Below are 21,281 nucleotides of genomic sequence, written 5' to 3' on the forward strand. Positions count from 1 at the left end.
GTAAATATAATACAGAATGGTTACCACAATATCAGGTGAAGGTCTGATGACGGTAGGCAGCACATACACGCAATCTGCAGGGAAATCTCCTCTCTGTTTGGTTCTGTCATTGGTGCCGTGAGCCCAGCCCGATGTCATGACCTGCTCACCCGTGTCCTGATCCAACAGAATCAGATCACCTTTCAGGAAACCCAGGAACGTTGAATCATTGCTGGCTAAAAGACGCAGAAAGACAAAAGCTTATGACACACTTGTCTTTGATAGTGTGCATGCAAACCAGGTATTCTCATCAAACCTAACCTGGGCTGGGATTGTCCTGTATGGCCACAACAAACTTGGATCTTTTCCTGAGACCCTCCAGGAAGGTGACCACCAGATCTCGTATGTCCTCTGCATTATTGGAGGTGAAAGTGTACTCGTCCGCTTTAATGGTGGCAAGGGTGAAACTTTGAGCTTGATGCTTTCCCCCTCTGACAAAACAAGAAAGAAATCATCTTCATATTTCTCTTTAAAGCTAAATCATTACAAACATCTAAAAACAACTTTGCATCCTCACTTGCTGCTGGAAACGCCGGTGATCTCAGGGAAAGAAAGCTCAAGGAGAACCTGCTCCTGTTCATCCACAAAGTAAACACCTGTCCAGTTCACAGCCACTATCACATCATTCTTGGGTAGACTGGGACCTACGGACAGAAAGACAGAAATATAATAATATTAATAAACATAACAGTCAGCAGACGTAAGAGACACTTTTATTCAGACAAAGCGACTTACAACAGTGAGGAAAACAATAAAGCCATAATATGAGAAGTGCTATAAAAAGCTTTGACAATTTGGAAAGATAATACTTGTTAAACAGACATAAAGCTCAAAAACTCTTGAGTAAAAAATATCAAACATATACCTGAAAATTTAAAGGCCTCGTAAAATCTTGAGAATAACAAAGGCCACTTGTAACGGGCAAAATCAACCACTTCTTCTTTGACTTTCTGAGGATCTACTCTCTTCTGAGTATAGATGCCCTACAAAGACAACACAAAACCCCAGTGAAGTAGAGCACTTACATCGTGGGTTAACATCAATATACTTCTTATTATTTGTATGTGCAGTATGAAACACTTGCATGGCATACCAGCTGTTTCCCAAATGACATACTATACACTATGCACTATGTACTCAACCGTCAAGTGTATGAATTTAGACGAGTAGTATGATGAATTTTTACTAACCGAAAGTATAAGTGGTTTCACAGACAAGGGCAAATGACATCAAACACATAGCATATTGTCGATGTTATCTGTTTTGCCCAAAATAGCCTCAGTCATCATCAGACTGAAGTGTAATCTGTGTTTGATAGCTCCGCCTCCCTTCCATCACATGAGCGAAACTGTGACGGCTGTGTGCATGAAGGTTCCAGCGTTTCACACTTCATTTATTTAGTTGAAAGAATGCATCCTCTGAGTCCATAAAGGGCACTTACTTTTTTAATTTCCAATGTGAACACTCTACTTACTCTATTTATACAACAAAATTACATATTATAGTGAATAAGTATGCAATTTGGGATGCACCAATGAGTTTCTCTCCATTGTTGACACAAATTTACTAAAATTTCATTACGGCTGCCACTAGGGGGCGAACTCCAACAGTCGGATCCAAATGTAGAGATTATATCTTTAAAATATAAAAAAAATTTAATCATTGGGAGAAGACTGGCTATGTGTTGTGAATACTTGAAATATAACAATTTATGAAAGTGTAACAGTTATAAACAAAAGCAGTTTATGAGCTCTGCATTACAGTCAGTGCAATACAAAAAAAAAACACTTTTAGGTGTAATGTTTCAAGTTAAACTATTAAACGGATAGTTCGGCCAAAAATGATATTAAACCATGATTTACGCACCCCCAAGCTGTCCGAGTTGCATATGTCCATCGTTTTTCAGACAAACACATTTTTGGATATTTTAGAAAATGTTTTAGATCTTTCAGTTGATTAAATGGAATGTTACGGGGTCCACGACCTTCAAGTCCAAAAAAAGTGCCTCCATCCTTCACAAATTAAATCCAAACGGCTCCAGGATGATAAACAAAGGTCTCCTGAGGGTAATCCGCGCGGCGTTATTGTAGAAATGTCCATATTTAAAACTTTATTAACGTAAATAACTACCTTCCAGTAACGCCACCATCTTTAGTCGCGTCCGAAAAACGATGGACATATGCAACTCGGACAGCTTGGGGGTGAGAACATCATGGGTTTAATATAATTTTTGGCCGAACTATCCCTTTAACATTTGGCTCTTGCGATGTTAAACTGCAATTGTTTTTAAAATATTAAAAAAGAAAATATGAGTTTTCAGTAATAAAAAGTCAAACTACTGGATACAAGAACTGTGCATATTTTTTTGAAAAAAAAAAATATATATATATATATATCCGTCACGTACACTGCGGTCTGCTGAAACAATTAAACAATTGTGAAAAGCGCTATATAAATAAAATTGAATTGAATTGAAATGAAATTGAACCATCATTTTCTTTCAATAATATTGTCTTTCTTTCACCAGGCTAGAAAAAGTAAATGCACTTTTAGTTGATGTATCATTTATGTTTGTAGAACAAACAGTGAGGAAAAGTTAAATGCTAAAGCCCAATTTATACTTTTTTGTCAATTGTACGGCAAACCCTACACCGTACCCTACGTAGTTTTCTTCTTTGGCTTTTGGATTAATACTATAAAATATCTGTAGACTTTCCGTACTAGCATGTGTGATTGCACGTTGACATGATCAACAACAGCGTAGATCAGATGCTGCTAGATCAGTATAAATTATGCTTAAGATTAGGGTTTTACTTAATACTAAAATGTATGAGCAACACTTGTTGGATTAAAAATGCAATGCAGGAGATTTAGCATACATTTTTACATCTGAAATAGCACTGCATATATTTAACACAATTTCACATATTTAAAATAAAAGGGAATTAAAGTATAAACTTCAAAGTATGCAGTACAATAATACTCCTATTCATTATGTGTCTACTTGTTTGTTTTACCTTTTTGTGTGCAGCCATGATGAGTTGAGCCCATCTCTCTACAGTTTTGGCCGAGCTGATCTCTCTATCAGGGACGTAGGATGGAATGAGACTCAACAGACGCTCCACAAGAATCTCAGAGCCGTAGTCCACATAATACTGCTGCGATGCCAGCTCTGCCAGATCCTCCTCCTCCAGGAAACACAAAGCAGAATGGAAAGAGAGAGAGAGAGAGAGAGAGAGAGAGAGAGAGAGAGAGAGAGAGAGCATGCATAGAGAGAGCAAGAAAAATGTGCAAAAAAAAGAAATGTAGATAAAAAAAAGTGGAGAATTGCAAAATAAAGAAAAAGATTTCCTCCTTAGAAATTGTAAGCAATAAAAACACAGGTAAGTCACTTCATAAAAGCAGTCTCGGTTGTGGAATCTCTTACCTTATCACAGCGATATTCCCCAAACTTCACCCCTCGTACGATCTGCTGGTAGATGAGGTTTGTAGCTACGCCGTCCTCAGTCGGATCATGCCAGGGTGTGAAGACCTCTTTTCTGAAAAACAGCCTCCAGGGGGCGTTACGCTCCTGTGCTCCCTGTTCTTTAGCGTACTGTTCACACTGAGACACGGCATCCATCACGTGATCATTACCACTGCCCAGAGAGGACACCTGTCAATCAATCAATCAAAAAAGATTTTAATGCATCACTGATATAATGTACATAAACAACACACTGCAAAAAATAATAAATAATTTTTAAGAAAAAAATCTGCCAATGGGGTAAGCAAATAAAATCTTGAACAATTTTCTTAAACAATAAATTCAAGAAATTTTATTGCTTACCCCATTGGCAGATTTGTTTGCTTGTTTTATGCACAAAATCACTTAAATTTGATATTTTTGGTCTAAAAACTAGACTTGTTTTCTTGGGTTGTTTTGCTCATCAAGAAAAAGCATCTTAATTTAAGAATTTTTAGATATTTTTACTAAAAACAAGACAAAATACTAAGAAAATATTTTCTTGAAAATAATTTTTTGCAGTGCAGAAATGTGACCCCGGACCACAAAACCAGTAATGAAGGTCAATTGTGATTTATACATCATCTGAAAGATGAATAAATAAGCTGTCCATTGATGTATGGCTTGTTAGGATATGACAATGAAAATATTTGGTTGAGATCTGGAATTTCAAAAAAAAAAAAAAAACAAGAGAAAATCGCATTTAAAGTTCAAGTCGAAATGAAGTCCTTAGCAACACATATTACTAATGAAAAAAAGCATTTTTTATATATATTTATGGTAGAAAATGTATAAAATACCTTCAAGAAACATGATCTTTATTTAATATCCTAATGATTTTTGGCATAAGAAATCGATAATTTTGACCACAACAACGTATTGTTGGCTATTGCTACAAATTAAGAGTTTGGTTCTAAAACGCAATAAATCCATTTAGACTAATTTGGGTAAAAATGTGTTTAAAGCGACAAGATGAAAATCACTATTTTCTGTACCAAACTTTCACATAGCATCTTTAGGTTATAAAAACATACAAATTCAAATCCATAATTTGATTTTCAAAGATTTAAACTGATTATTTTTTCCGCAAAATGCAATAAATCCATGAGGTTTTTTTTTTTCAAAATGTTTTAAATTTATTAAATCAGTATATAAATGTGCATTCATCTTTGCCATGTTATATTCATTTAGTTGACTAATGATTAAAAAAATAAACATTAATGGCATTAATCAAAACACTTACTTTGTCATATTAAGGGCACTGTCATTGCTGCGATTATCCTTGGGACGTCTTCGCTGAACTTTTTTGACAGCGATCAGCTGTAAAATGTTTTGGTCCTGCTCAATTTTCGTTGACTATGAGTAAAATAATGGAAAGTTTTTTATAAGATCCCCTGGGTTCAATGTGTTAGCATGACAGAAGCTTGATGCTGTCGTGTAAGAAGCAACAGTCTGCATTTTTCCGTCTCTCGCGCGTAAATTATTCGATTTTGATGGCTTACGTTTCTTCCCACCACAGAAAACCACCACAGGTTTATCAATGCCCTCAAAGTATTATTTTGTTTTTGTTTGTTTGTTGATCATGAAGTACAAAGTAGATGAGGAAAACTAGGATTATGTTTGTATTCAAAGCGCCGCCATTATTGTTTACAATGCGTGGAATGGTGCGATGTGATTTGTTGAGCGAATTTATTGCATTCTGTAGAAAAGGAAGAGTGGCGTTTATTGCGTTTTGGGAAAAAATTGAGAAAAGATATTGTATTTTGCGTAAAATTAAGAATTTACTTTTTAATACTGACCTGGTACAATACTGATTTTGGCGGTAATTCATTAAAAAAAAAAAGGCGTTTATCGCGTTTTGGAACCAAACTCTTCAAATATACCCATGTCACTTATGATTGGTTTTATGGTCCAAGACCACAATTTTGTTTTACTGCATCAAAATAAAAAGATAAGTGTGTGTGAGTTATAACATTATTAAGAAGTTAAAATCATTCAGACCTTGTCAAACAGGGCGATATAGAGCGAGAAACCGAAGCGGTCATGAAGACTGATCTTATCTGCTAAAGCGCTGCAGAGCTCCATGGCCGTCGTGGCAGAATCCGTCAGCAGGGTCTTTGTGGTTCCATCCATGAACGTCACGGGAAGCATTATAGGCTTTTTTGATTTGGTGGCCTTGGGTGAAATGATGAAAAAAGACTTATAGTATAGTGCACAAATGATATGGACTGAATATGATGCTTGTTTTCCTTTCTGTTTATCTGTTGATGTACCTGAAGCTCCAGCCAGGACGGAGGCTGTGTTCGGGTACCGTTGACAAACGTTCTCCTGAGTCTCTCCTCACAATACGGAGCATAACCAGGTGGACCTTCACTGATGAAGTTTCTCAGGTACTACAAGAAGAAAAAAAATACTAAACTTACAATAACACTTTTATGCATGTGAGTTACCTGGGATCAAATCCATGACCTTTGTGCTGCTATCATAATGCTCAACCAATTGAGCTATCCGTATGTTTAGTCTGACATCATAAGGCACCACTTCTATATAAATAAAAATAAACGCCTGTTGAGTTTGTAGTCTCGGTTGAAACGAGTGGAGGCTTGAACCCAGAAACTGTATTTTCCCGAAAATGTATTCCTTATGCTTCAACTTAACAAGCGGATACTCATGAGTCCCGTATCTAATGCATATTCCATTATCTCCAAAAGAAAATGCTTATATGAGAAACCAATGGTTAACATTTCTCACCTTCACAAACTTCTCAGATGGTGCAAAGCAGCCCACACAGAGAGAAATGAGTATCCAGCCACGGGCGTGACTGCTTTTAGATGGATTCTGGGTCAGCTGCTTACAGATCTGACAGTAAATCTCATCTCTGAAAGAAACAACATGTTGCTTTTTTATGTCAAATCAAGTGCAGTCTTTATAGAGGAGTTTAATGATTTAAAATAATTGTGAGTGTGTCTGGTCTGACCTCAGGCCCGGTCGGAGGATACCATTGCCGATAATAAAGTGTAACTTCTCCAGGTTGGATGTGGGTCGATCCTCCAGCATGCTGTTCCCATGTACCATATTTTCACCATCATTCAGCCGTTTGGTCACCTAATGCAAAAGGAAATGAATTTACACTTTCTGTCTTTAATGGTACACACACAGACTGGATCTTATATGTTTTTAAGGTCACATATTATGCCTGTTTTTACAAGATCTCAGGTGTGCCTACAATGTGTCTGTGACCTCATTACCTTCAAACATTTCAGTATAAGATCCAATGATATTTAACTGAAAAAGTTCTCTCAACTTCTGAAAGTGAAATTTACAGGAATTTTTTGCTCAGAAACTGAGAGTGACTCATATCTGTTTGTGTTTTTATTGGGTCTAAGCAGGTCAAACGAGAAAAGAGATCAAGCTTCTGGAAATACGTCAGCATGGAAGCAGGCAGTGATACCATCACCATGGTAACAGCATCTCTTACCTCTTCTGTAATCTTTGATTTCTTCTTTAGGGTGAGTGACACAAGTTTGTGTCGTACACTGCTTTTCTTATGACTGTCTGTGTGAGAGTTCTGGAAGACGAGGACACATTAAAGAAACCATATCAATCTGACTATATGGCATTAACATTTCCATGTAAGGAATAATTGACGACGGGACGTTAAATTAATCGGTAATAATTCACACCCAAGGTAGCAATGCGGCACAACACAAAGTAGAGAGCATCGAGTGTGTGCATTAATTCTCAATTTGTCAATTAGTCCGCTTATACTACGGGTACCACAGACATTGCTCTGGTGGTTATTTTAAGACATTTGACAGGTCAGGTGTGCGTTTATCAAAAAATAATGCATACATGTGGAACATTTCTCGACAGATCAGTATAAAGCAGGGCTAGTCAACTGGCGGCCGGCGGGCCAAATGCGGCCCTCCAATCATCTTTTTCCGGCCCGCCGGTCATCTTTGTCTGATTTAAAATCATTGTGGTTACTTTTACCTTTCCACTGTACATGACAATGGCCAATAAACCCGAAAAAAAGTCAGAAATGGGCTGTGAGGGATGCTAGCCATCTGCGGGTGCATAAGTATCGGCTCCAATTTGGGCTTTGGACGCATAAAAAATATATTTGTGTGACTAAATATCATATTCTTTTTTGTTTAACTTTACCACTAACACTTGAATCCTTTAAAAACGATTGATTACTGATAAGTAAATTAATAAGTATAAATACAGATACGTATAGGCCCTTGCCTTGACACGGATTTATAATTAAACTGGAATTTCATTATGACGACCGTCGTGTCTGGATGTAGTGCGGCCATTCCCAAACTGTGGTCCGCGGACCACTAGTGGTCCGTGAGGGTACTACAGGTGGTCCGTGTAAAGGCAAAATAAAATATAAAATAATAAATTTTTTGAAGAAAAATTTATTTTTAAGAATCTGTTGTACTGATGTGATGACCAGTTATAGTTTTAGTGCTAGGAAGCCTATTTAGAGGTGCAGATAAATTCAGGATTTTATTATATGAGTATTATGAGGTGGTCCACGAAAATTCTTGATTACAAATAGTGGTCCGCACACACAAAAAGTTTGAAAACCCCTGATGTAGTGTACTATAGGTAGTGTAAAAGGTAAAAATAGGGGTAAAAGTTTGGCCCGCATAATATTTACAATTTTAAGATCTGGCCCTCGAAGAAGAGTAGTTGAAGACCCGTGGTATAAAGCATTCAACAGCCCTGTGGTATAACACGCAATATTTCTCATAAACTCTTCATTTTTTACTCTCTCACCTCTCCCTCTCCCTGCAAAGCCTGCAGCTCTCTCTTGTATGTTTTCTTGCCAAGCGTCTCGTAGATTTTGGTCATGACGGGAATCTTCTCGCTGCCGTCACTGATGGCCGTGTGATATTTAGGTTCTGGTAGGTCGCCCATAAACCTCAGTATCGTGATCCACACGGCCAGGGCAGCCTGGAGGACGAGATAAACCAAAACTTAATACACAGGCATCTAATTTTATTGTTTTACCTCAGTTTTTAAAAATCTCTCATTGGGAACACACATACGAAGCCTTGATAGATTAGAGGTTAAAGGTCACATACCAACTGGTCTCCTTCATCTTCATGAAACAGCAAAGGTTGTTTGAGTGGCCGCCGTACGTAAGTGCACGTGGTCGTTCCCTGAAAATACGTGGCGGAGAACTTGGCAAATTTGTACTCAGACAAGTCTTCCTCATCTTCTTCCGGTAGAGGAAGAGCTTCGTCCAGGTCGTCTTCCTGGAGTTCCCGGTGTGTTCTCTCCAGATCCTGAAGAAGATGCATCATCAAAAGAAAAAATCATAAATTGTAATCTTAAGAAAGTTAAATAAAATAAATAAAAATAAAATCAAGCCACTAAACCCTTACCTCAAATCCAGCTGGTGCTTGTCCCTCCTGACCAGGAAAGGAGTTTGTGGTACCCAGAAATCCAAACATCTTGTCTACCATATCAGAGTCATTGACCGGCTCGTGTCGAGCTCTCTCCATCTGATCCAACATTTCTTTTTTTCTCCTGGCCTCCTCTCGCTCTTTCTTCTCTCGTTCGGCATCCTCTCGTGCCAGCTGAGCCAAACGCTCCTGGTGTTTCCTCTCAGCCTCCTCTTTGGCCTTCCTGGCGCTCATCTTGTTCTTGAGCTTCTGCTCATCGGCTAGACGCATCTTTTCTGCTTCTAAACGTCGGCGGTACTGAGACACACAGAGGAACGTTGAGAGGTCTGAGATGGAGTTAAGTATCACTTAAGCAGAATAAGATGTTTTGTTCTTTGTAACACAAATCCATTTTTGTTTTGTGGTTTGAACAGGAATAATCTGATCCAAATTATAAATATAATTGATCAGATATCTGTCAATGTTTTTCATAAAGACAGCAGTGTAAACATGACAGTATAAACATCAAAACAATCTGAAGGAGTTTGAATATTATGGTGATGGTTAAGTAGTCTCCTCACCTCTCCTTTAAGTCTCTTATAAAGTCTTCGGGCGATCATGCCCCTCGTGTAGGCCTGGATGGTGATGACGGCCCAGAGTCGATGTCTGAACGCCCGTCGAACCAGACAACCTCGACAGCGGCCCTGAAACAACGTAATCCTCTGTCGTGCGACGTGATATGTGTGGTAGAGTTTACGAGATCGATACAAGGCCTGCAGACGTGAGAATCCTGCTCGCATCTGTTGGACAGAAGAGAAAAGCTTTATAAGCTTGTCTCTAAACGGTCAATTTGTTTTTTGTCTGGAAAAAAAATACAGGACCAACCGCTCCGTAATTCTTCCGGCAGTAATAACCCCTCCATCTCTTCTGGATCAACATGGCCGACTTCTTCATTTTCAGGAAATTGGATCTGGGGAAAGAGAATAGCGGATATGTTTGTATGTGAAATGTTATTATTGCATCACACCATAATGAACATATCAATAACTTTGTGGTGAGATTTCCCTCCATACAATACATCAGTAGTAAACATCAGTAAATCTCACCTGTCTTTAAAACCTCGCACCACTTTCTGAATGAGAATGACCTTGTCGGTAATGGCTTTATCTCGTTCAATTTCCAAAAGCATATCATGATGATCCTGCCAAAGGTAGAGAGATATTCAAACATCCTATTTAGGTATCAGGGTATAAGAAGACACTGTGACATATCCACAATACAGCACAGCCACAAAAACCACTCCAGTTTTGCTTCTAATCATAATTTCTACATCTATTGGGGTCATTTCAGTCCAGTATCTGTTAAATTTCAACAAAAGCAAACCTCAGGAGAGGCAAAGTCATCCAACAGCAATGTAAAATGGCAATTCTTTGCAAATGTCAACCTTATCACAAAAAGTACAGTTTTTAAACATCTCAGATTTCAATATTTGGTAGTTTAAACACCCATGCAAAGTCTCGGTTAAAGCTTTATTTATAAAAGTTTTTATTATTTTAGTAAGTGCAAATTTCAATATGGTCACGTCCGTAATGTTATTTCTCCTTTTCATAAATGCGCATACAACATTAAATAATCTTTTTTCTTATGATTTTTGAATTTTTGAATTGTAATTAAAAAAATACATGTAAAACATTAGCATTGTGTTGTTGAAAAATAAATGAAAACATTGCATCTTTTTGTTAGTTCATCTGGTTTCAGTTTTTTGCAAATAAATGCAAATGAAAAGATTATTATTATTTATTTATTTTTTATTTTTTGCCTTTATTTTGACAGTGATTGAGGACAGGGAGGATGAAGGGGTACGGGATCGGCAAATGACCACGAGCCGAGAATCGAACTCGGGTCACCACATGTCGGAGTGCTGCACTACACCATCGGCTCCGACAAAAACATTATTTTTATTAGGAACTTGGCAGAAATGTTGTCTGTAGTTGACAGAATGAAATAAAAATTATAGTTTTACTTAAGCACATCCATAAATAGTAAATTTAGAAAAACTTAAAAATAATCTTGAAGTGGTCTCTTATTTTTTTGCGGCTGTATACTGTAAGAAAAATTCAAACGAAAACATGAACTAAGCAAATTTATTTCCACATAATTGTCACTGTCATTTAACTCATTTGTGACCCTGGCCTGGAGAACAAAATCAGCCATAAGGGAGATTTATACATCATCTAAAATTGATAATTTCAGATATGCTTTCTATTGAATAATACACTTTTCATTGTTAGGACAAAATATTTGACTGAGATACAACTATTTGAAATTCTGAAATCTGAGAATGCAAAAAAACTAAATATTGAGAAAATCGCTTTTAAAGTTGTCCAAATGAAGTTCTTTGCAACACACATTACTCATGATAAATACATTTTTTATATATTTTTTTGGTTGGAAATTTACAAAATATCTTCATGGAACATGATCTTAATATCCTAATGATTTTTAGCATAAAAGAAAAATCGATAAATTTTACCCAATTATAACTGATTTTGTGGTCAAGGGTCACATGTTTGGATTTAATGTTTGTACAATATACAGTAGATGATAAACTTGTGTTTCTGTAATTACATTATTAACATTGATGCATTTAATAGATGCCTTTATCCAAAGTGACTACAGTGCATTCAATCTACACATTTCATCAGCATGTGTTATTTTTGAGATCGAACCCACAAACTTTGCCCGTCTGATGCAATTCTCTGAGCGACAGGAATATTTTTACCTGTCTATATTTCCGCCCAGCTGAAAGACTGAATTGTGGTGGACCTTCATTTTAAACAATATGATACAGACATGTCAGTCATCTGAACACCTATTAACAAGCCTCATATTGATTGCATCTCTCATAATCCTTTGGTTTCTCTGCTTCCGGTCAGTAAGTACTGACAGCTTTCTCTCTTCCTTCCTGCTGAGTGAGTTTTCCTGTTTAGGAGAACTGGACAACATGATAAAGACTAACTGACGGGAAAACTCACGCTGGCAATTTAGGAATGGACAAGCTAGTTCCTGATCTTTGACCTCTGACAGAGGACGGTGTTTCCGGCCCCAGAAAAACAAAGCAGAATATGGCGGCCAATATTGTTTTGAGTTTGACACAAGACTGCAAAAACTCCAACACAGCTTAACAACAATGACCTAATGTTTCCATGAGTTATGCAAAGAAACATTCAAATTTAAGTCAAGCTAATTTAAGTCAAATATAATATATAGAGCGACTTTTTTACTATGTTGCATGAATCGGCAAAGAAAAGAAACAAAACCAATGAGAAAAGAAACCACAGAAATGCATAAATATATAAATGCATCTTTGTGTTTTTGTACTGATGATGCGTCACAAATAGTCTCTTGTCTTACATTCCAGTTTTATTTCTTGAATGTATAAATGTAAACCATGAAGTAAAATACCTTCAGGAATATCTTGGTCTTTCCCATCTGCCAGTCATCATCTCGACCCAAAACAGCTTCAGCGATCCGCTGGCAGGTTCCTCTCAGGTCCTCCTAAGAGACAAATATAGTAAACCTGATCACTTGAAAGTTACATGCAGTACACATTTAGTCCAAACTCATGAAATGATAAAAGTAATCTAAAATAACATTATATTTAAATCTTCTTCACCTGTTTGTATGCAGGTTTCACTCCAGGCATCAAAACACGATATCTGTCCACAAACTCAACGAAAGTGTAACGGATGGGATATCCGGCCCGGCGGATCCGGATGGTCTCCATCATTCCCGAATACCGGAGCTGCCTCACGCACAGCTCTCGATCAAACAGCTGGAGAAAGATTGAGGTATGCTTAGATACAAATTTGCAGCAAAAAATAACTGGACAGCTCAAACTGGTTTAACTCACCATGGGCTTCTTGAACTCGTTGGGTTTGATGCAACGAACGAAAAATGGCTGACAGACGCTCAATGTGCGCATCAACAGCTCGAGAGATCGCTTGAACTGACTGCTCAGGGTCGGGGAACGTTTTCTGGTCTCCGCCCCCTGTCCATCAGGAAACACACAGAGGACACATGCACTTTAAAAAGACTATCAGGAACAGTGGTGAGCAGAGGTCAAGATGATTGTTTTAAGTGTCTCTCTTACACAATTTTCCATTTGCTCATTCATATCCTCTGTTTATTCACTAAAAAAATGATGGTGCTTAAAAGGTTCCTTTACAGCGATGCCATAAAAGAACCATTTTTGGAACCATTCAGTTAAAGGTTCTTAGAACCATTGGTAACACTTCACTTGAAGGGGTGTGCATAAGACTGAAAAACTAACAAAATATTTAATTAATTTAATTTAACTAACTGTTTTCCAGTTATATGGACCCAATGCTGCATAGCTTAACCCATTATTGTATTGTTAATAATTATTAATAATAATAATTATTATTATTATTATTTTTATTGGATGATTTATTTTATTTCTCAAACACCTAAAGAAAACTTAAAAAAAAACATTATGAATTGATGAATATTCATGACCCTGTTATAAAACTATATGACAGAGTATTAACACTTAATGACATTTTAATGACAAATTATATTTGTACCACTGTAGTTGAGGTCAAGAAAAATATTCATGACGCTGTTATAAAACTATTTGACAGAGTATTAACACTTAATGACATTTTAATGATAAATTATATTTGTACCACTGTAGTTGAGGTCAAGAATAATATTCATGATGCTGTTATAAAACTATTTGACAGAGTATTAACACTTAATGACATTTTAATGATAAATTATATTTGTACCACTGTAGTTGAGGTCAAGAAAAATATTCATGACGCTGTTATAAAACTATTTGACAGAGTATTAACACTTAATGACATTTTAATGATAAATTATATTTGTACCACTGTAGTTGAGGTCAAGAATAATATTCATGACGCTGTTATAAAACTATTTGACAGAGTATTAACACTTAATGACATTTTAATGATAAATTATATTTGTACCACTGTAGTTGAGGTCAAGAAAAATATTCATGACGCTGTTATAAAACTATTTGACAGAGTATTAACACTTAATGACATTTTAATGATAAATTATATTTGTACCACTGTAGTTGAGGTCAAGAAAAATATTCATGACGCTGTTATAAAACAATTTGACAGAGTATTAACACTTAATGACATTTTAATGACAAATTATATTTGTACCACTGTAGTTGAGGTCAAGAAAAATATTCATGACGCTGTTATAAAACTATTTGACAGAGTATTAACACTTAATGACATTTTAATGATAAATTATATTTGTACCACTGTAGTTGAGGTCAAGAATAATATTCATGATGCTGTTATAAAACTATTTGACAGAGTATTAACACTTAATGACATTTTAATGATAAATTATATTTGTACCACTGTAGTTGAGGTCAAGAAAAATATTCATGACGCTGTTATAAAACTATTTGACAGAGTATTAACACTTAATGACATTTTAATGATAAATTATATTTGTACCACTGTAGTTGAGGTCAAGAATAATATTCATGACGCTGTTATAAAACTATTTGACAGAGTATTAACACTTAATGACATTTTAATGATAAATTATATTTGTACCACTGTAGTTGAGGTCAAGAAAAATATTCATGACGCTGTTATAAAACTATTTGACAGAGTATTAACACTTAATGACATTTTAATGATAAATTATATTTGTACCACTGTAGTTGAGGTCAAGAAAAATATTCATGACGCTGTTATAAAACAATTTGACAGAGTATTAACACTTAATGACATTTTAATGACAAATTATATTTGTACCACTGTAGTTGAGGTCAAGAAAAATATTCATGACGCTGTTATAAAACTATTTGACAGAGTATTAACACTTAATGACATTTTAATGATAAATTATATTTGTACCACTGTAGTTGAGGTCAAGAAAAATATTCATGAAGCTGTTACAAAACTATTTGACAGAGTATTAACACTTAATGACATTTTAATGATAAATTCAATTTGTATCACTGGTAAAAAGTGGTCATTTATGATGTATTGGTTAATGTGAAGCTGTCATAACAAAGACATCTCAAACAATGTCATATTTGCATTAAAAATGACATAATTGAACAAATGACACAGTTGTCATAAACATGCATAAAAATCTCCTTAATTTTAATGGCACAAGCATTTCATGATTATGAAGGTGTCATATTAGCGAACCATTTCTTTCTTACCTTTTATAATCTAAGAACCCGTTTTCAACTACAAATAACACTTTTTTTTATGTCGTGGGGAAAACCATATTATTTCTTACCAGAGAATAAAACAGATGTAAAGGGTTAAACTTATGTTGGGTGCACTGGCATTAACAACTCAATGTAAGCGTAATGTAACGTCTGTAGTGAAGTACTTTAAATGTTTTTACTTGCTTTAAGACATTCAGATCTACTGAACATTAGTTGTTAGCAGTATAAACTACTTTTAGTTTCTATAAGTAATAGCATGGTGCTCTTTAGTGTCCAGGATTTGTTAATAAACACAATGTGAAGTTGTACGTGATATACAAACATACAGAACGTGACAGTATGAGCATCTATTATTTTACCTTATGCAGTAAACCTGGTGTGACAAGACTGGCACCAGACACATAACCACATAAAAACTGACCCCACATTTCAAAGATAGAGAGAGGAAAATATTTACAGTGACTTGTCAATCCATGTATATTTAAAAATAATAATACATTTAAAGTGTTGAAATGAGATGAAATGAGTTGGAAATGTTACCATGGCGACGTCAGCCTGAAAGATCTGCTTGATGAATTTGTTCTTGGATGAGTGTACGAGTTGAATGATGTCACCATGAAGAGTATCTCGATTCTTCTCCAAAAACCCTGCACGGACACAATAACCACGAAGACATTCATAAATATAATCAACATAACATAATATAAATGTATTATATCACCTGTTGCAAAGATCAACCAGCATTGTGATGTGTTTTAATGTGGACTTTTTCTAAAAGAACTTGACATTTCAAAACCCAACTTCTACATAACACTAGTTTAAATGAAAAAAATATTCATTCAATTAACTAAATAAGGTAAGTGGTTGCAAAAAAGTTTTTTTGTTTTGTTTGGCCTATCTAATTTTTTTGTTTAAATGTATTTGAAATAAATTGATTGCAACCACTTACCTTAAAAAATTAAGTAAATTGAATGAATCTTTTTTTCAGTGTATACATTAGATTTAACACACTTTGAATTAATTTTGTAAGGCACACTGACCTTTTGTCTCGTAGTACACCACACCGGCAAAGTGCTGGATACCAAACTGTGTTTCATACGTGTTTTTGGGAGGAATGTAGTTTGTGTTGAGTTTGTGTTGAGAGTTCAGTTTGTTCAGCATGGTGGTGTCTGTACCCTACAACAAAATAAATAAATAAACAGCATTATCACTTCATACAGTGTGTGATTTATATCTCATTGTAAATATACAAAACTGTGCATTCCAAAAAAAAAGGTTATTTTCAACTCTGCGTTGGGTCAGAAAGGGACGAAGCCCACCTGTTGGGTTGTAACCCATTGTTGGGTGAAATGTAGAAATTTTCTGGGTTAATTTGACACAACGCCGGGCTGAAAGTAACCCAGCATTTTGAGATTGTATAAGGGCCATTCCACCGAATCGGTGCCAGGACATGGGGAGCTTTCCCGGACAGGGTTTATCTTAAGCCAGGACTAGGCCTTAGTTTAATTAGGATATGTAACTAGTTTTAACAAACATGCCTTACTAAAAACATTACTTGTGTGCATTTTGAGGCGAAACAAAGGTCACTGATGTATTTTAAGATATGTCAGTGCAATTTGTTTTTAGTTTGGACAGCTCTTACATTTATTTTAGTCTAGGACTAGTCTAATCCCTGTCCGGGAAACCGACAGTATGTCTATGAAAATGCAAGAAAACTGACTCTAAAATTAATTTTATTATTAAGCAAAGTGTCCTGCATGTTAATCTAACACCAAATGTAAACTATATAATTAAATAAATATGACTAAAACTACATAAAACAGCATTTTTCTCTATACTTTTCCTTTAAATATAAAACATAAAATTCATCAGATATTTTTATTTTTATTGCATTTTTGTTTGGGTCAATATCCAATTTTTGCTTTGAAAATGTTTACGATATATTATGAAAAAGTCATAATATTTTAGATAAATGCACATTTAAGTCATGTCCCCAGGATTTCACTCAATCCTGTTACCCAACACGTTCCCCTTTCTGAAAATCTAGGAATGTTCCACAAGTAACATTTTCAAGATATCAATCCATCATCTGGATCTTCTTCTGAGGGCCATGTGAAGACCAAAAGTTACTTTTTTCATTTTATTTCTGTATATTTTTTATATTAATGCTATAACTGTGAATGTCAATCTTAATGTTCAGTCCTGTTACCTATATTATTTCTTTGATGTTATCGTGGGGTTTTTTTTTATAAAAAAAATTTGTAAATCACTAGAATTTGCTCAGCGTCTTCACATTTTTTATGCAGCTATATTTCAAGTATTTGCTAAGTCTATGCTAGAAACTGTCTTGTTACTTTTAATTCTGTTACCAAAATGCCTCCAGGCTTCATTAAGAAACCATGTTAAAAAAATCTAGTTACCTGAGATTGACCAATACTCATTTTAAAAATAAAATATGTTTGTTTTAGTGATTTAGTGTTAAAACATTTTTACTTAAATTTTGACCAGTTCCAACAGCCCATAATAAATTATCTTTCTGTGTCTCTAACCTTGGGAAACTTGCTCTCTTCATCTATAAGCGAGATGATGTTCATGGGCTTTATGGCGATCATGTCTAAAGCGTCCTGGTTGTCTGTGAACTCGATGTGTTGCCAGTTGATGTTCTCTAGGTTATATTCCTCCTGTTCCAGTTTAAAAACATGACGGACGAAGAACTGCTGCAGGTTCTCATTGGCAAAGTTGATACACAGCTGTTCAAAGCTGAAGGAGAGAAAGAAATGAATCGATGAAGGTCGCCACATTACAGACATGCAAAAGGAAGAACATATGTGACCCAAAACCAGTCATTACGGTCAATTATTTTAATTTTGAAGATATAATCTTTAAGCTGAATAAATAAGCTTTCCATTTCCATTGTTAGGATCGGACAATATTTGGAGATACAACTATTTGAAAATCTGGAATCTGAGGCTGCAAAAAAATCTAAATATTGAGAAAATAGCCTTAAAATTTGTTCAAATGAAGTCCTTAGCAAACCCATTACTAATGATAAATATATTTTTATATACAGTATTTACAGTAGGAAATGTACAAAGTATCATTACTTAATATCCTTATTATTTTTGGCATTCGATCATTTTGATTCATGGAATGTATTGTTGGCTATTGCTAAAATATACCTGTGCAACTTAGGACTGATTTTATGGTCCAGGGTCACATATGGTAATCTGTCTTGAACTAATATAATAAAATTGTTCTTGTAGCTCAACTGGTACAGCATTGCATTAGCAACGCAAAAGGTCATGGGTTCGTAGGTCTGTGTAGTTTGTAATGCACTGTAAGCTGCTTTGGATAAAAGCATCTGCCAAATGCATAATAATGAAAAGATTATTTAGATTTAGGGTTGTAACAATCTGTGATTGGAACATGAAATTGACTTAATGAGTATTTTGCTAAAGATGTCATCAGTATACTAGACTATCACCTGTTAACGGTGAAGTTTTCAAAGCCGAATATATCCAGCAGGCCGATGGATCTTCTCACTGCTTTCAGCTCGAGGGATGGTGGCTTATAAATGGCTGCATTGATTTTCTCAACAATCCACACAAACAATCGTCCATATATTCCCTACGGCAGAGACACGCAGCCAATCAGATGATCAGATTATTACAGTGGACACCAGACTAAGATAACACGAGTGACAGATTTTACCTTCACAAACGCATCCCGGACATCCAGAGCTTGCTCTATACTGAGAGGTGTAGACACAGTCTCGCCACGAGTTATTATAGTTCGACTAGTCAAACAATTCATCAGGTCCTTAAAGTCCACCTGTAAAAATAACCCACAACAGGCCCAAATCAGCATCAAGTGGTATTAAAGCTATTAAAATACTTTTTCATGTTTAAGTGCTATAATTGGGTCCCCAGTGCTTTTATCAACCTAGAAAATGTGAATAAGATCAACACAGTAACTTAGTTTTGGTAAACCATTCTCTGGAAGCATGTATGAAATTTGGCTCCCCTGGTGATGTCAGAAGGGGATAATACCGCCCTTAATCTGCACTATCCAACCACGCCACTGCCATTAAGTGCAGAGATCAGCTCATTTGCATCTTAAATGACACACCCCAAAAAAAACAACACATTTTTGCTCACACCTACAAAGTGACAATTTTAACATATTATTATAAATTATCTGTAGGGTGTTTTGAGCTAAAACTTCACATATGTACCCTCTGGGGACACCAAATATTTATTTGACATCTTAAAAAGTCTCATGAACTGAGAGTTGTCAAATGTATATCATATTATATAATAAATATACCAGAAATGTTTCATATTATGCATACTGTATTTGTTTTGTAGTTTTTATGCTTAAAATTCATATTTCTAATGTGATTTTACAGTCAAAGCTGTAATACTGTAAAAGCTGTTTTCATTTTAGCCACAAGAGGGTGCACAAACCAAACAGTGATGTTGACCAAACCTACAATAAATATATGACTGTAAACTTAAAGACTTTGAAGTTAAATTGGACAGACTGATTAAAAAGTGTAATTTACCAAGTGATATACTATAATATAATGTGACAAATGACTTTTGACCTCAACATAATAAGATATTGGAGGATTGTCTTCTCTCTTGTAAAGCCTATTTGTTTTGCTTACTTGTGCACTATGATATGATCATTTGCACTTTATTCTTGCATTTATTCCAGGTCCCTATCAAAGAAGGTCTCCATATTTTGGGTCACAAAATGTTAAAGAACACTAGGACTTTAACTTCATACCTCTAATAAAACAGCTGCAGTGGTGAGATCTGAGCAGCGCACCACCTCACAGGCATCCAAATTATCATACGTCCGGGCTGTGAATGAAATAAACAGCTATTTTTAAGCCTAAACCTGTTTTGAACACAATATTGGACCTACACGTGTCCATGCAGGGGCGCTGCTAAGGATTTTGGGCCCCATGAAAAGAATCTTGACAGGGCCCCCAACACAGCTGAGACTTTTTTAATATTAATTTACATAAAATCATGCACTTTTATGGTATTTTGACTACCAATGGGGTGAGAAAATTTTACTTGAATTAAGTGTTTAAGAAATCTTATTTCACAATTTTTTTCACCCCAATGGCAGATCATTTTGCTTGTTTTGAGGACAATTTCACTTAAATTGTATATTAATTTGTCTTAAAACTAGACTTATTTTCTTAGGTAATTTTGCTCATCAAGAAAAATCATCTTAATTTAAGAATTTTTAGATATTTCTACTGAAAACAAGACAAAAATACTAAGTAAGAAAGTCAATTTTTGCAGTGTTGAACGTTTAACTAAAACTGTGTAATGTTATTTTTTCCAGCGTTTTCTTGACCTAACATGGGGAGAAAATTGAGTTCCCTTATCATGCACTTTTAACACTAGAATGTCATTTTAACCGTAACATTTAAACTTATGCATTGCAAAAAATTATTTTCAAGAAAAGAAATTCTTAGTATTTTTTCTTGTTTTCAGTAAAATATCTAAAAATTCTTAAATTAAGATGCTTTTTCTTGATGAGCAAAACGACCCAAGAAAACAAGTCTAGTTTTTAGACCAAAAATATTAAATTTAAGGGATTTTGTGCATAAAACAAGAAAAAAAAATCTGCTAATGGGGTAAGCAAATTTTTCTTGAATTTTTCTTGAATTTAGAGTTTAAGAAAAATTTTCAAGATTTTTTTGCTTACCCCATTGGCAGATTTATTTGCTTGTTTTATGCACAAAATCACTTAAATTTAATATTTTTGGTCTAAAAACTAGATTAATTTTCTTGGGTCGTTTTGCTCATCATGAAAAAACATCTTTATTTAAGAAATGTTAGATATTTTTACTGAAAACAAGACAAAACTACTAAGAATTTTTTTCTTGAAAATAATTTTTTGCAGTGTGGTAATTATCTTTAACACTAGAACAAACAAGGCATCATTTTGACCGTTTTGAAATTTGCATAGTCAATAACTTTGTCTAAATAAATCATAAAGACTTGCTGCTCCCTGACTTTTCCTAAAACTACATGCGTTTTCATTAAAACCAGTT

At 35.1% G+C, this 21,281-nt stretch overlaps 1 protein-coding gene across 1 annotated transcript in view; it reads right to left on the reverse strand.

Moving 5' to 3' along the window:
* The window catches only part of myo7aa (myosin VIIAa), a 57,288-nt gene that overhangs the window by 10,694 nt on the left and 25,313 nt on the right, over nucleotides 1-21,281 (reverse strand). The window contains exons 11-36 of the mRNA XM_073815792.1: nucleotides 19,994-20,070; nucleotides 18,914-19,033; nucleotides 18,687-18,829; nucleotides 17,752-17,962; nucleotides 16,243-16,378; nucleotides 15,743-15,849; nucleotides 12,857-12,994; nucleotides 12,620-12,778; nucleotides 12,409-12,501; nucleotides 10,050-10,144; nucleotides 9,829-9,913; nucleotides 9,525-9,743; nucleotides 8,944-9,261; nucleotides 8,641-8,844; nucleotides 8,333-8,509; nucleotides 7,023-7,112; nucleotides 6,522-6,649; nucleotides 6,296-6,422; nucleotides 5,818-5,937; nucleotides 5,546-5,719; nucleotides 3,467-3,694; nucleotides 3,057-3,227; nucleotides 905-1,022; nucleotides 557-683; nucleotides 301-470; nucleotides 25-215 (exon numbers count right to left, since the gene is read on the reverse strand). Coding sequence (XP_073671893.1) covers nucleotides 25-215; nucleotides 301-470; nucleotides 557-683; nucleotides 905-1,022; nucleotides 3,057-3,227; nucleotides 3,467-3,694; nucleotides 5,546-5,719; nucleotides 5,818-5,937; nucleotides 6,296-6,422; nucleotides 6,522-6,649; nucleotides 7,023-7,112; nucleotides 8,333-8,509; nucleotides 8,641-8,844; nucleotides 8,944-9,261; nucleotides 9,525-9,743; nucleotides 9,829-9,913; nucleotides 10,050-10,144; nucleotides 12,409-12,501; nucleotides 12,620-12,778; nucleotides 12,857-12,994; nucleotides 15,743-15,849; nucleotides 16,243-16,378; nucleotides 17,752-17,962; nucleotides 18,687-18,829; nucleotides 18,914-19,033; nucleotides 19,994-20,070 — 3,926 coding nt within the window. The remainder of the gene's footprint in view (nucleotides 1-24; nucleotides 216-300; nucleotides 471-556; nucleotides 684-904; nucleotides 1,023-3,056; nucleotides 3,228-3,466; nucleotides 3,695-5,545; nucleotides 5,720-5,817; nucleotides 5,938-6,295; nucleotides 6,423-6,521; nucleotides 6,650-7,022; nucleotides 7,113-8,332; nucleotides 8,510-8,640; nucleotides 8,845-8,943; nucleotides 9,262-9,524; nucleotides 9,744-9,828; nucleotides 9,914-10,049; nucleotides 10,145-12,408; nucleotides 12,502-12,619; nucleotides 12,779-12,856; nucleotides 12,995-15,742; nucleotides 15,850-16,242; nucleotides 16,379-17,751; nucleotides 17,963-18,686; nucleotides 18,830-18,913; nucleotides 19,034-19,993; nucleotides 20,071-21,281) is intronic.

Source organism: Paramisgurnus dabryanus, chromosome 9 (assembly GCF_030506205.2).
Source record: "Paramisgurnus dabryanus chromosome 9, PD_genome_1.1, whole genome shotgun sequence".
Lineage (NCBI taxonomy): Eukaryota > Metazoa > Chordata > Actinopteri > Cypriniformes > Cobitidae > Paramisgurnus > Paramisgurnus dabryanus.